Source organism: Pundamilia nyererei, unplaced genomic scaffold (assembly GCF_000239375.1).
Source record: "Pundamilia nyererei isolate P.nyererei 1_Seehausen unplaced genomic scaffold, PunNye1.0 scaffold01237, whole genome shotgun sequence".
In the NCBI taxonomy this organism is placed as follows: domain Eukaryota; kingdom Metazoa; phylum Chordata; class Actinopteri; order Cichliformes; family Cichlidae; genus Pundamilia; species Pundamilia nyererei.
In genome coordinates, this window is record NW_005188638.1 from 1 (window position 1) to 13,892 (window position 13,892).

The following is a 13,892-nucleotide window of genomic DNA, read 5'->3' on the forward strand; positions in this document are numbered from 1 at the left end:
GAACATTAGATTAGAATGTTAAATAGAAGCAGGACATAATGTTACCCTCACCATAACCAAATGTAACCTTTAAAGCATGCCTTCACCTTGCTTGCTATCCAGTGCGTCAAGACTCCCATTTTACCCTACTGAGTGCACTGGTCACTGTTAACAGTCTAACTCTGAAAGAAAAAAAAAAATACCAAATGCCCAATCTGGACAGTTCCCAGTGGGTCTCAAGATTGCAGCATCAATCAACGTATTCCTCTTTTGCTCTCTATGCACTCTTCACATGGATACAGCTAAGCCCACTGTAACAAGATTAGCCAGTATTACTCTGTATATAAATGGAAGCCAGACAGCGTCTGCTCCTATAACCTTTCTCCTAGTCTACAGGTTCTGCATATTCATTGATAGATATGATTTTATTAAGATTGGGACATAACAAGATCAACTAACCTGTTTGTAAAGCGCTTTAATGTTATTGATTGAGCAAGTTAGTCGCATAAGTCTTTGTATTAGGAATGAGCTGTTATAGAAATTAACAGTCAACTTTTGCTAGAAAAGCTCTAAAAAGTAACAGAAGTGTTTATCTTTTTTTAAGTTACTGAAAGTATGCATATCTGTAATATAGAAACTGCTGCGCTTTCTTTAGGGACCCATGTGATGGAGGGCTCGGGCCGCATGGTGGTGACGGCTGTCGGTGTCAACTCTCAGACTGGAATCATCTTTACACTGCTGGGGGCTGGTGTGGAGGAAGAGGAGAAAAAGGAGAAGAAAGGTAAGATAATTTGATCCTTATATAATCTTCTCATATATAACCTGCTCCATACTCAGGAGTACTGAGTAATTTGCTTTTGTGTCAGTGTTGCCCAGCAACATACCCCTGAAAACAAGCTTTTCTCATTTCATTACCTTATGTTCTCAAAGTCTGTATACCTCATTGCACAATGTCAGTGTTTTAACTGTCTTTGTAAACAGAGGGGTTCTAAAGAATGAACTCACAAATGGACAAATGTCCACCTTTTGTAGGTGTTTGTAGTACAGTATTCAACACTAAGTGAATGTGTATAGATACTGTATGATATCAGTATTGGTGGCTCAGTAATCAGCTGCAGTATGCAGGTTCTGTGGGTTCAGGTGCATCATTGTCCTTACTCTCTTATCGTTCCAAATTTGCCTCGAAGGAGGGGCAGTGGAAGACGGACACCAGAATACAGGTAGAGTATCACCTTTCTCTGACCCCTGGGAGTGGTACAGTACTTGAACCTTTTGATCTTTAACCCCTAGTGCTTACCAGTAAACCACTGTTGCTAGACTACTCTTTTCTCTAACAAAGCAACCTTGCTTCTGTTAAACTCCTCACTTAAAAAGAGAAGCATCATAATCACAACACTGCATCTTTTTAAGTGTTGATAGATAACACATTTCACAATGCATAATCCTCTCCTCATATAACAGGCTCTGCACTCATCAGACTAACTAGCTAGCATCCAACATAAGCCCTGCTTCATAGACATGTTGAATGCCATGAATAAGAACGGGCTTTCAGACTCATCTCATTGCTGTATTACAGAACAATGATATGAGAGCAATAGCCTTGTGGGTGCACAACACATGTACCAGCAGTAGGGTGTAAACTAGTTAGTACAAGCTTGTATAAGATGTACTCTTTTACATCTTAATATGTATATGTGCACAGTTTATCCTTTTAGTAGTGTCTTTGCTACCACTTCCGTATTTTCATTAAATTAAAAATAGCTTGCATGGAAACATGTAGTGATATTATAAAAAGGTAAAGATTTGTTAGATCATCCCTCCAGCTTAAATCTAATGCTGTGTGTCTTTTTAGATTGATGTTTATAATAACTACAGTTCTTCAACAACAATATGGTTTTAGGTGCATCGCCGCTATAATATTCATTCATTTACTTTTTTGGTTTTTATATATCTAATTTGATTGGCTAAACCAGGGGAAAAAAATCTTCTATGATGATTCAAAATGAATAATAATTACTGATCAACAATGATAATTTGACAATTTCATGATCAAAATCATACCAAAATGTTGCCACACATTTGAATATCCTTTTGCATGTAATAATTGATTCACATTTGGTCTAAATAGTACAGCTCTGACAAAGTTAGGATTAAGACTTTTTAAAGAATCATATCTGCCAGATGTTGGATGAGATGGATCTGCTGTGAAAATTTGAGACCGAAATCACAGAAGTCCTGTGTTTTTAAATGAGATGACTGAAAAATTAAGTTATAATGAAACTGACAAACATTTATGCACCACGCTTTGTTTTAATTTTGCTGAAACCAAAAGGACACTAAAACATAATAAAAATTTCCCATGTTTATCATTTAAAAATAGCAACTATAACAACTATGGAAAATAAAAAAAACTGATACATTACTATGTTTCCTGTTAAAGATCATTAGTCTCTTCACTTAACTGGCTGGCACATGTGTGTTTCACTGGCTAATGAGGTGGATCCCTCTTATTTTTTGTTTAGTTTGGACTGGGGAGTTTGACTTTAGTTTTAATTTTAGCTCATTTGTTTAAATTTTTGGCTCAAATTAGGATTTTTATTTTGCTAAACGATATTACACGAATAACATGGTTTTGATAAAAGTTAATATTGCCAAAGGTTGGGGGCACAATTGACAATACATGAAATTTGATGGGTAAAATGCACAGAAACAAACAGGTGTCTAAATTTGTCTGACAACTGACTTACTTCTAGTGTAGCTGTGGTTTCATGTTTTATTTTATTGTTTCCCCCAATGTTATGTTCAGGTTTCATGTTTCATGTCCGTCCACTGTTATACTTGTCTTATTATTAACATTTGATAAACATCTTCTATCAAATCTAACATTAGCTAAATACATAATAATAATAAAAACATTTGCAAATGCATTTTTTTCCCCACACTAATCACACGGTCTTTACACGGTCTACATATGATGAATCTCTTAAATGTGCTATAACCATGTTATTTCTGTTCACTGTCTTGGGTGTGCACGTGTGTGGGTGTGTTTGTGTGTGTGTGTGCGTGTGTGTGTGTGTGTTTTTGTTCATTCATGTTTGGCCCTTATTGTTACTGGCTAGACTGCTCCCATCCCCCTATCCACCCCATCGCAACTATAGCCACGGATGGGGCTGCAGGCATTAATGCCCCTGGCAGTGCCAGCCTAATTAATGGTAGGTCGATAAAACCTCTGATCTCTGATCTCTCTCTTGTGACTTTTGACCCCTCCTACCTTCTTCATTCTCAAACTGCCTCCTCCTACCGTGGGTGCTCATCTTTTGCTTTTCTCTCTGTTGTTTTGTACCTTTTTCGTATCCATGCTATCAGTGCATGCCATTATTATCTGTAGAAACTGTGTTTCTTGTTCTTCTCTATATGCTGTTGCTTGTCTTGTAAGAGTTTTAACGAATATAGCCATCATGGACACATTTCTAATGTTTTTCCTCTGCATGAATCTTTAAATCAAGACTAAAATAAATAAAAGTCCCCAGGTCCATGGGTCTCTATAATGTTGAAAAGCAAGGAAGATCTTTTGAGCGTTTTTATATTGTCAGGGATAACAAGAATAACATTAAAAGTGACTTCATTCCGTTTCTTGCTCAGAATCTGGTAAGAAAAAGGCATATAACATATAACCCCTGCAGGGTTGTTGCTACATATGAGTTTTTGAACGATTAGGCCAGGATTTACAAGGCACTTTTTTATTTTCAGACATAAACACACTAGTCTTTTCCCTATTTTATAGTCTAACTGACCTCTTGGCAATAATATGGTGAATTTGGATAGTTTCCACATTTGAAACCCTTTCTTTATATTCTACTCTTATTTTCCGTCATAGTTCAAATTTGATTTAATTGTTGAGATTTGAAAAAAAAAACAAAAACACAGGTTGATGACTGATGGAAAAATCTTATAGTAGGTCCAACCCCCTTTAGTCTGATGTCCCCTGAGGTCGCTTAGTGAAAATCCTCTACTTCTGTGTTAGCTGGACGCAGTGCAAAACGATTAACTTCATTGTGGCACTGGGTTCTCTCTTATCTGTTTCCCCTTGGAGAGCAGCCCCAGTGTGTTTGTACCCAAGGCAGGAGTGGTAAGATTTGTGCTGTAATGGTGACCTTGTGCTATCCTGGGCTGGAACAAAGCGATTTGTCATCTTCAGCTTTATTGTGACTCCGGGGAAACTGGCTAAAGTGGAAGTGAAGGTGAAATGAACCAGCTCTGGTCTGATGGTCTTACAGCTCTACCTGAACAATTTGTGACATTTATGTACAAATCCCTAAAAGACAGATTTGGTCAACTTTCTGGCCTGCCTTCCACCGACTCCAAAAATAATGGGATCAAAGCTGCAGTACAAAATAAAATGCTTCTTCTTTTTTTGGCACACTGTGTATCTATTTTGCTTGAAAGTGCAAGACGCTTTACTAGATGCTTAGTCTTATCTTTCACCGGCTGCAAAATAATATATATTTTTACTTCTAACAAGGTCTTTCACAGCTCAATTAGACTACCCCCAAGTTGACTGTATAACTTAAAACAGCACTGTGCGATTAAAGTGCACATTTAAATTAAGTTAACTCCTTTTGAGAAGAATCCAACAGCATAATAAATTCATTGTCTCCAAACTTATTTCAGTTTTCTTCCAGTTGTTCTTATGTAACTTCACCATGTGGGAGGCTTTCCCTTCAGGCTCTCTCTTTCTCCCTCTGTATTGTTCACATTTCCAGTCTGCTTCCCTTTAAGTGTGTGATCGTGTGATCTTGCATGCCTGAACTTTCCTCTTATGCATGCTGTCTCTTGTTTCTGTGTACTGTACGTGTGCTTTTGGTGTACCCTCTCTCACTGTCAGTGTTTGGTGTAATGCCTTATCTGCTGTTTGTCTTATATCTCATTTGATAACCCGACAATTTGATTCATGTTGTTGCTAATGTTGCGTGGAATTGCCTGTGCTCACAGTGTGAGTATGTCATTCAAAACAATACAAAGAAAATGAAGAGATTTTTTAAAAAGTGCTATTTTAAATGTGAATTTTACATCACACTTAATATACTTTGAAGAATTTCTTTCTTTTTTTTTTTTTAATTTAGAAAGGCCCATTAATTGATTTTAATTACCTAATTAATTTCTTATGCAATGAAATAAAGTGTATCAAAACAATGGTTTCTCCCATTTTGTAGTAGTCTACACAGCAGTATGTCAGTGATCTGTTAGAATAACCCGTTTAGTACGTTTTAGTCTTTCTAACTCCTTGTCAGCTGTTGTAGCTACTAGTTGCATCACTTGCTTATCACAAGCCTTTCTATGTGACTGTCACAGAGATGTATTAAAAGTCATTTTCCTGTCTCCCTGTGTGTGAATTTTGGTTCTCATTGTTTGTGCTGTCTCTGTGGTGATAATTTGTTGACCTGTCTGCCTTGGTTATTTTTGTTGTTGTTGTCTTGTATGTCTCCATCATAGGTAAAATGCAAGATGGCAATATGGAGAGCAACCAGATTAAAGGTAACCAAACCATATCTTTCACTCTCTCCTCTTCCTCCCCCTCCTCCTCCTTCCTTTTCCTCTTCTCATCTCTTCCCTTTTATGGTGTGTAGCGTAAGCTCTGGGTCAAATGCAGGTTACTTTATTTTTATCAGCCCAGATTGTTCTTAATAATGGTCTCTCTAAGCGTTGTGCAGTGCTAATTCAGACTGGATTCTGCTCATTTTTGTGACTGAAGTCTATTGCAGGCTGAAGCCAATCCCAGACACTGTATGTGTTGGAAGGAATTAGACCTTTTATTTGACCCAGGTTTTACCCACAGTCAAATTATGTTAGACATCCCGCTCTTTCCCACTGTCTGTCACTGCTGTGTCGTCCCTGGTCTGTTGTTCTGTTCTTCTTGTTGTTTTGTTGGCTCATCTTGGTCTTTCTGAGAAAATAGCAACCTGTCCCTCAACTATCCCCTGTCAGCCTTAGCCAAGTCGCCTTTTATCCAGGGACACCGACAAGTGTCCTCTCTATAATAAAGTTTTCCTTACAGAATTTGATTTAAATTGGTGTCAGATTAAAGGGATCCTCTTTCATTTTTATTTATTGTTTGGTCTCTGTAGGGGTGTGGGTAATGCTGATTTATATTATATCAGGTTAGACTTTGGAAAGAAAGCACATAACACAAACACCATAGGGATTTCTTCAAATAGTGTAATGTGGCTGACAGTCACAAACCACTAGGCAATTAATTTCTCGAAAATATTAAACAAAAAACAAGCTGCTACTGCTCTCAGATTTTTCAGACAAAGGTTTCATTAGAGGTATGTTAACCTTAGCTCTGCTGATTGATTTAGTAATGATGTAGTAGCTGCTTGTCACATGCTTATTTGATGATGTCAATAAAGGTGTGACAACATATAATAGAAATGATTAATTATTATATTGTTAAACTTTGTTAATCTTTCCATAAATATAGGAAATATGTGGAAAATAACTCAAAGAAGACTGTTTCATGAGTAAACAAGAAGCATTCAGAGAGTACAAACCAATGCCAAGCCAGCTCACACGAGGTGGTATCCATGTTTAAGAAAGCAGTCTTTTATTTTACATATATTCTATTTGCTTTCTTTGTTCTTTTTAAACTTACTTCAAGAAGTTTGTAGTGCAGTAAAAATAAGGTACTTTGGGCAATTCTTAATCTTAATATGATGTTTAGAATACCACTATATAAGAGTATAATTTAAGGCAGTAAGATTTTAAGCATATTTTTAAAGATCAAAGACATTTTATGAAAGATTGACCTTTTTTGACCTTGAAGATGAGGTCGGGGGTCCTGAAGTATTGTGATTTTAGAATCCTCATATATCATTCCTTATATGGTGTCAATGAAAACAATGGCAGTAATTTATTAGCTCTTCATAGGAATATTGTCACTTTGACCTTCAGATCAATCTATTGACCTTGAAGTAAAGGTCAGAGGTGAAATGTGACATGATTTATTAAATCTTGATATGGTGCTTTCTACATGTTGATATACACACCACACTTTTAAGAGTCATAGTTTCTAAGTTATAATGTTTTTAGTCAATTTTTGACCAAGAAATCATTAAGTTGACCTTGAAGATTTTGGTGGATGTAAGCCAAATTGTAATGGATTGTTAACATGACCTTACTCTACACCCCTTAATGTAACGTAAGCATTTATTAGTGAAGGCGATGTGTATAGTATATACTATTTTATGCTTCTTGACAATATGGGTATCTGCAAGCCTTGATTTCATGGCAAATATAATAAAAGCATGGTTATATAGAATAATAGACACAAGCTGAAGAAAATCCCTATCTTCAAAGAATAGGCACAAATGAATACTTTCCTATAGTAAAACTGTGGGGTGTGGTATGATTACGATGATAATTATTGCTAGAACGCTATTTAAAGAACAAACAGTCTCTTTCAGAAGATGGACTTTAGTCAAGAGTGTTTTAATTTTAAGTAATGCTCTTCTCCTGAATCCACCTGGATACGGGCGATATACTCTGTCTTGTGTCGAGGGGGTGAAAAAAACAAAATGCGCAACCGGAGAGTATGACAAATGCTCAACATTAAAAGGTTTTTCCATGACCATCAAACAAATGCCTCATTGTGATTGGGAAACTGGGCTGAAATGATTCTTGGTAATGGCTTACATTAACAGAGAGGTTCACTTAATGTGTCTTTTCAAGGGGAGAGCACAAGAGATGGGGTAAGGTAATCGTGGACTGGTTTTACTGCCTAAGAGGTCCCCCCCCCCATACACACACACACACAGACACACACAGAGGACTTTGCATTTATCAAATCATAAAATTTCATAACGTACATAAAATATCAAATACACTTTAAGTGGGAGTAGAAATTGCATATATATATTTTACATGGGCCAAAATATGTCTTAGACAACAGTCTTTAACAGCCCCTTTGAGTTGAATTCATTTTACTTTCACTGTGTTATCTTTGTGTTCCAATCTACTCCATATGCATTATTTCACTTAAATGTATAGTCCTACTGATTATACCGTCTTACGTGATTATTAAAAACACACTTTTCAAAATTTCTGATACGTTAACTGATTATTTTGCTAGAAAAGACCCTTTTTTCACTGGGTTTCAACACTACTGCCAACTATCATGAGTTTGAATGTTACTCAACTGATTAGGCCCAAGATATATTTCTGGCAATCAAGTTCATCATATCACTAGGAGCTTGTCTACAAATTGTTCTCAGTGGGGGAAAAAAGAAAACACAATTAAAGACTTGAGCAGTTTTATGCCCATTTTTTAGATAAAAGCCTTTTACACTGATTTTGAATTGTTCACATTACTTGAAACAACAACCCAAATATCAGCAATTACAATTCATCCTGAGAAACAATGACTGTAATATCTGAAAATACGTTTTTCTATCATTTAATGAAGCGATCAAAAATTAAGATTTTAGATTTAAGTCAATTTGTTTGCATGGTGTGAAGGCAAAGACTTGAATTAAACCTTCAGTGAGTTTTACGCTAAAAAGAAGATATTTACTTCTCATGTTTATGTAGTTTATCTTTTACTTTTTTCTTGACTTCAAATTGTGCTCTTCCTCACTATTATTTTGTATTTTTATATACAGTACAGGAAGTGTAATTTTCACATGGTATAAATGATCCTGAAATGATCAGCAGACTTCTAAATACTCTGAAGGTCTAGATTTTAAGATAGTTAATGTATGAATAATTTACGGTAAATATGTTTTTTTGATGAACGATGGGAAGAATAAGTGTGTCTCTTATACTATGTTATATGCTATAAAAGTGCAACATGTTTTAGTTTTCTTACACATCATACAGTAAGATGGTCAGAGCCAAGCAAAATGTCATTGGATGAAGTTATTTTTTCTTGGTTTTAAGTCTAAACTGTTTGGCAGTGCCGAATGGTTCTGGTGCGAGTAGCACACCTGGGTGTTAAGTGAAGTCCCTCTTCCTCCTCATTTTATTGGTCTAATCTCCTTATCTAACACTGGTGCTGTCTGTTTTTTGTTGTTTTTTATTGTTGTGTTTACAGTGAAGAAGCAGGATGGAGCAGCTGCCATGGAGATGCAGCCTCTAAAGAGTGCTGAAGGCGGAGAGGCTGACGAGAAAGAGAGGAAGAAAGTGTCAGCTCCGAAGAAAGAGAAGTCTGTGCTGCAAGGGAAGCTGACCAAACTGGCTGTCCAGATTGGCAAAGCAGGTACAACAAATTGCACACAGACAAGTCTATCACTCAGTCTATCACGCAGATAGATCCGAGGAAAAAGAGGCACTAAACCATCATCCTGTCCATCAAAGTTGCACAGATAAGACTGCTCTTTATTTGTTTGAAGCAATCAAAGGAGTTTAGAAGAAACCTAAGGTATCTGAATTACAGAGCTCTGGAAGAGTGTGTTCAGTGTTTTGTTTTGTTTTTCCCCTCTGCCCTTGAGAAACTGCTGAATCATTGTACTAGTAGAAACAGAGATTTTGTCATGCTGGTCGCCCAGTTTTGCAATGTTACACACAATATCATAAAATGTTGTTTCTAATATAATTTAGGGTAGGGTTTAGGCCACTGAGGAGCTGATGTGAGGCACATTTGCAGCATGTGAGTCCTTTCAAATGAAGGTAACACATCGAGAAAACAGGACCAGTGTGAATATCGTAATTTGCTTTTCTTAATCTGCCGCTTTTTCTCAGAAATCTTTAACCTTTACTGCACCAAATAATACCTGTTTTTAAATAACTGTTTGATTTTTCTCCCAGACATTCATATACCACGACAGGCCTGCTTGGGTAACAAGTGACTGCATAAATGTTTTAGTTCCAGCTTCATCAAAATAAGTGAGATTTCCCTTTACACAATCTGCTCACTATATAAGGCCAGCCATTTTGAGTAGGGATTCAAATTTGTTACTGCCTGCAGTGCAAAGATAATCCACAAGTGGGCAGATTGTTGGGAAGTATTAATTATGTTGATAACATACAGGCCTCGAAAGCTTGAGTGTACAAATGGTGCTTCTGTCCTTAAAAGCTGTTTAGGAAGTTAAGTAAACAGAGCTTCCAGTGTGCTCTAGTTCTTATTTCTCCTTGTAAAGAGTTGAAGGTTTACAGCTTCAAGAAGTCCCTGTTTCTACAGTGTGCTGTTACATCAAACTGTTGGCCTGAGTGATGGAATGAGGACACTGTGTCAGAACAGTGAAATACCAAGGATGGATTAGCATACAAGCAGTGCTTGTAAGATCATGTGGCATATTGGGGAAAATACTGGAACTTCAGCATCTGTGTGTCTTAAAAGCCACACCCAAAATGTAGCTATTAGCTGTCCTCCTTTAACAAGCTGAGAAAGAATAAAGACTGCAAATAGTTGTTTTTATTAACATTTAACTTTCATAATTAGATAGTTATGGTCATTAAAACATGCCCAAAGTTTATAATAATGAGATAAGCATGTAAACATATATAAATATGTGAGCCAAATGCACAGCCTTCAGTACATAGAATATGATCCAATGCTCTTAATTATGTTTGCGACAAGCTGCCCCAAAACTGTGGTTTTCTTGATCAATTTATGTATATGTTCTTGCATGACAAGCACCATATAATTAGTATTATAAGCTTTTAATGTACTCCAACATACAAACAGTCAACTATGCATGGAGATATACAGTTCTCAGGAATACAGTTTTACCAGCTATGATACCATCAATGTTTCTGACAGCATACATTTTCCACTTCAGTAAGCTTTTCAGCACATGCCTATTAAAAGGGGCTCGTTTTGATAAAGATATATTAGATGTATCAGTCATGAAAATATTATGTCAGCCCAAGCAGGCAATGAGGACAAACGGTGTATCAAATGGAGTCATCCAACTGTTTTTATTTATTTCATTAAATGTTTATGCTGACAAACAGGGCATACCACGCCTCAGTATGATTCCCAGTATTGACCAATCATAAGTAAATGTTCTTTTAGGAATGGGGGAATTAAAGAACCAGTAGCCAAGGCTAGGATGGAGGGCTGAAGGGCTCCACAACACTTAAAAAATGTTCTCAACCCTCATAAATATGAAGCAATAAGTTTGAGTAAAATGCAACTGAAATATATAAAGTTAAAGGTTTATTTATTCGTATAACTGTCATAATGGAAAATTCCATTTTCATTAAGGGAAATATGTTTGGTATAACATCAGTGTTTACCAGTCAAGTTCATTTATTTTGACCAGATTTGACCAAATTAAAATTATTGTTTTACATTTTACTCATGTAACTAAATTGCATGGAGATTTTTCATGCAATCAAATTACTTAAAGTCAGCATTTTCAGCATAAATATTTCTGAGTGTAAGCAGCATGAAATGCTGTAATTGAAATATAGACTTTTTTTTTTTTAAAACTGTGACTCAGCTGAGTTAGTGTACCAGAATTAAAAAAAAGTTTATTAAAGTTGGAAAAATTACAACTCCTACAACATAATTACGTTCCCCTCCCATAGGTGCATGAATGAAATCCATCTCCATTATTCAGTTAGGTTTAAGTTACAGCTTTTTCCTACCCTAGCTTTTTTGTTTTTTGAACATTTATCATCTTGCAGTTCCTGCATTCAGGTAATTCATCTTAACCAGCATATTTATCATTTCAGTTTTTTTCAGCAGCAGGCAGTTTAAAGTAATAAAAATGTCATAGATTTTGGAACCACCCTTTTAGTTCCTGGCAATAACAGCTTGTCAGATCTGGCAATAAGGTGCTTTGGCTGTCAAACCTGTGTTTCACTATGTGTTTGCCACGCAGAGTTTAGCTTAACAGTGATTACGGAGTGAAAATTGAGCACTGGAAAAGGGAGGGTAGCTTGCTCACCTAGCTAGACCTCACTGATCAGTCAGATCAGTGAGGTATATAACATATATTATTCCTTTGATAAATTATTTTATCTATGAATTTAGTCAACTCAGATTTTAGGCAACTCACAGCAACAACACACTGAGTTAAGTCCCGTGTGTGGCCATTCTCTGTGGAGTCATCATAAAGCGCTTGGCACTAGGAAGGACTTGAGCTGCTCACCACATGCCGCACTGATGGATCGAGTAAGCAAACTGAATAACCGGATTTGTCCACAGTCATCAGTAAAGTGTAGAAAAGCGATTCTCTGCTTAGACTCCTGTATCAAACTGTTCCCCTCTATAGTTTTGTTTGATTACATGCCTCACTTTGCCATTCCTTTCCTCAGCTAATACTCGTCGTACTTTTCACCAGGTTTGCTCATGTCAGCCATTACAGTCATCATCCTGGTCCTGTACTTTGCCATTGACAACTTTGTGATGCAGAAGCACCCTTGGATGCCTGAGTGCACTCCTATCTACATCCAGTACTTTGTCAAGTTCTTCATCATTGGTGTAACTGTTTTGGTGGTGGCTGTCCCAGAGGGACTGCCGCTGGCTGTCACCATCTCCTTGGCTTATTCTGTTAAGGTAAGGTAACTTTTAAGCATTGTAAGACTCCATGGTCTCACATTTGTCATTAATAGATTTGTTATGTAGTTAGATATTGTTGTTTTTCTTTGTCTTTGCATATGCAAATGTGTGCACCTTTCACAGAGATGAGACTTGCATGCATACTTGAGGATTCAGGGCAATTAATTCTCCCAGCTGTGTTAATGTGCTTATTTTATTCACAGCGGCAAATATGTAAATAATTCAATTAAGTCTGACTGTGCAAAGAATTACATTTTTTTTGAATGACATGAATCAAATTAAAATGTTATATGTACCGACATGTACGGTGGCCATTTTTGCCACTGAAAGTTAAGCAGTGTGAGGCTCGGGATAGGCACTTTATTGAAAAAAAATACTTTAAAATGGACCACATTGTTTTCTACCAACAGAAAATGATGAAAGACAACAACCTGGTGCGTCACTTGGATGCATGTGAAACAATGGGCAACGCTACAGCCATCTGTTCTGACAAGACAGGCACGCTAACCACCAACCGTATGACAGCTGTGCAGTTATACGTTGGTGATGTACATTACAAAGAGATACCAGACCCTGGAGTCCTGCCACCCAAGTCATTGGATTTACTTGTCAATTCCATCTCAATTAACAGCGCCTATACCACAAAGATACTGGTAAGTCTTCGAGAACACAGTTAATGTATAAGTATAAAGTTAAGTGAATATTTGAATAACTTATCTGTCACTTTTATATACCAATTCATGCTTGATGCTCTCCGTGAACCAATATTTGGGCTATTGTACTGTACTACACTCAGAGAAGATAAACCTATATTATCCTGGGTTAGCTTCTTAGATTTCAGCTTACTCTGTGTAAACAGTGACACCATATGATGGGAGCAACCCTGAAACAGCGAGACAGCTCTGCAGTGCTTTCTTTTTGGCTAAGCAGGCAGGCAGTGTCCTTGGCTGCTGCTTTAGATTCATTAGGCATTCACTCAACTTGTCACCTTGAGAACGGTTGTGTAATTTTGTCTTATCTGATATTCAGAGCATAGCAGACTGTAATTGAATCCAATCTGTCTAAGTGCTGGAGATGTTCTCCTGTCTATAGTGAATGCAGCAAGGAGACATTTTCTCTAAGCCAATTAGACCTGCATTCAATAAGAAATACATAGATATATGGAGAAACACACTCATGCTGTTTCGTATTCTAATCACAGAAAATGTGACTAGTCTGCATGGAAATCTTGTCCAGGACACAGGTCTGAAACATTATTTGCATGATAAAGCGCTTGGTTAAACAATCTAAAAGCAATGATTGCCAAGATTAGCATGTCTTCAGCCTGTTGGAACAACATGCCTGAGTAATCCATTTCCTGGCATGTAGACTCACCTGCACACACACACACACACACACACACACACAC

At 36.9% G+C, this 13,892-nt stretch overlaps 1 protein-coding gene across 1 annotated transcript; it reads left to right on the forward strand.

The window, feature by feature from the left end:
* Window positions 1-634: 634 nt before the first annotated feature.
* Window positions 635-13,137, forward strand: LOC102198617 (plasma membrane calcium-transporting ATPase 2-like; the record flags this gene model as incomplete). Its single annotated transcript, XM_005755337.1, has 7 exons — window positions 635-760; window positions 1,167-1,199; window positions 3,099-3,191; window positions 5,473-5,514; window positions 9,068-9,232; window positions 12,267-12,481; window positions 12,895-13,137. Coding segments are annotated over 7 exons (917 nt in total), but the record flags the coding sequence as incomplete, so codon positions are not given.
* Window positions 13,138-13,892: the final 755 nt, after the last annotated feature.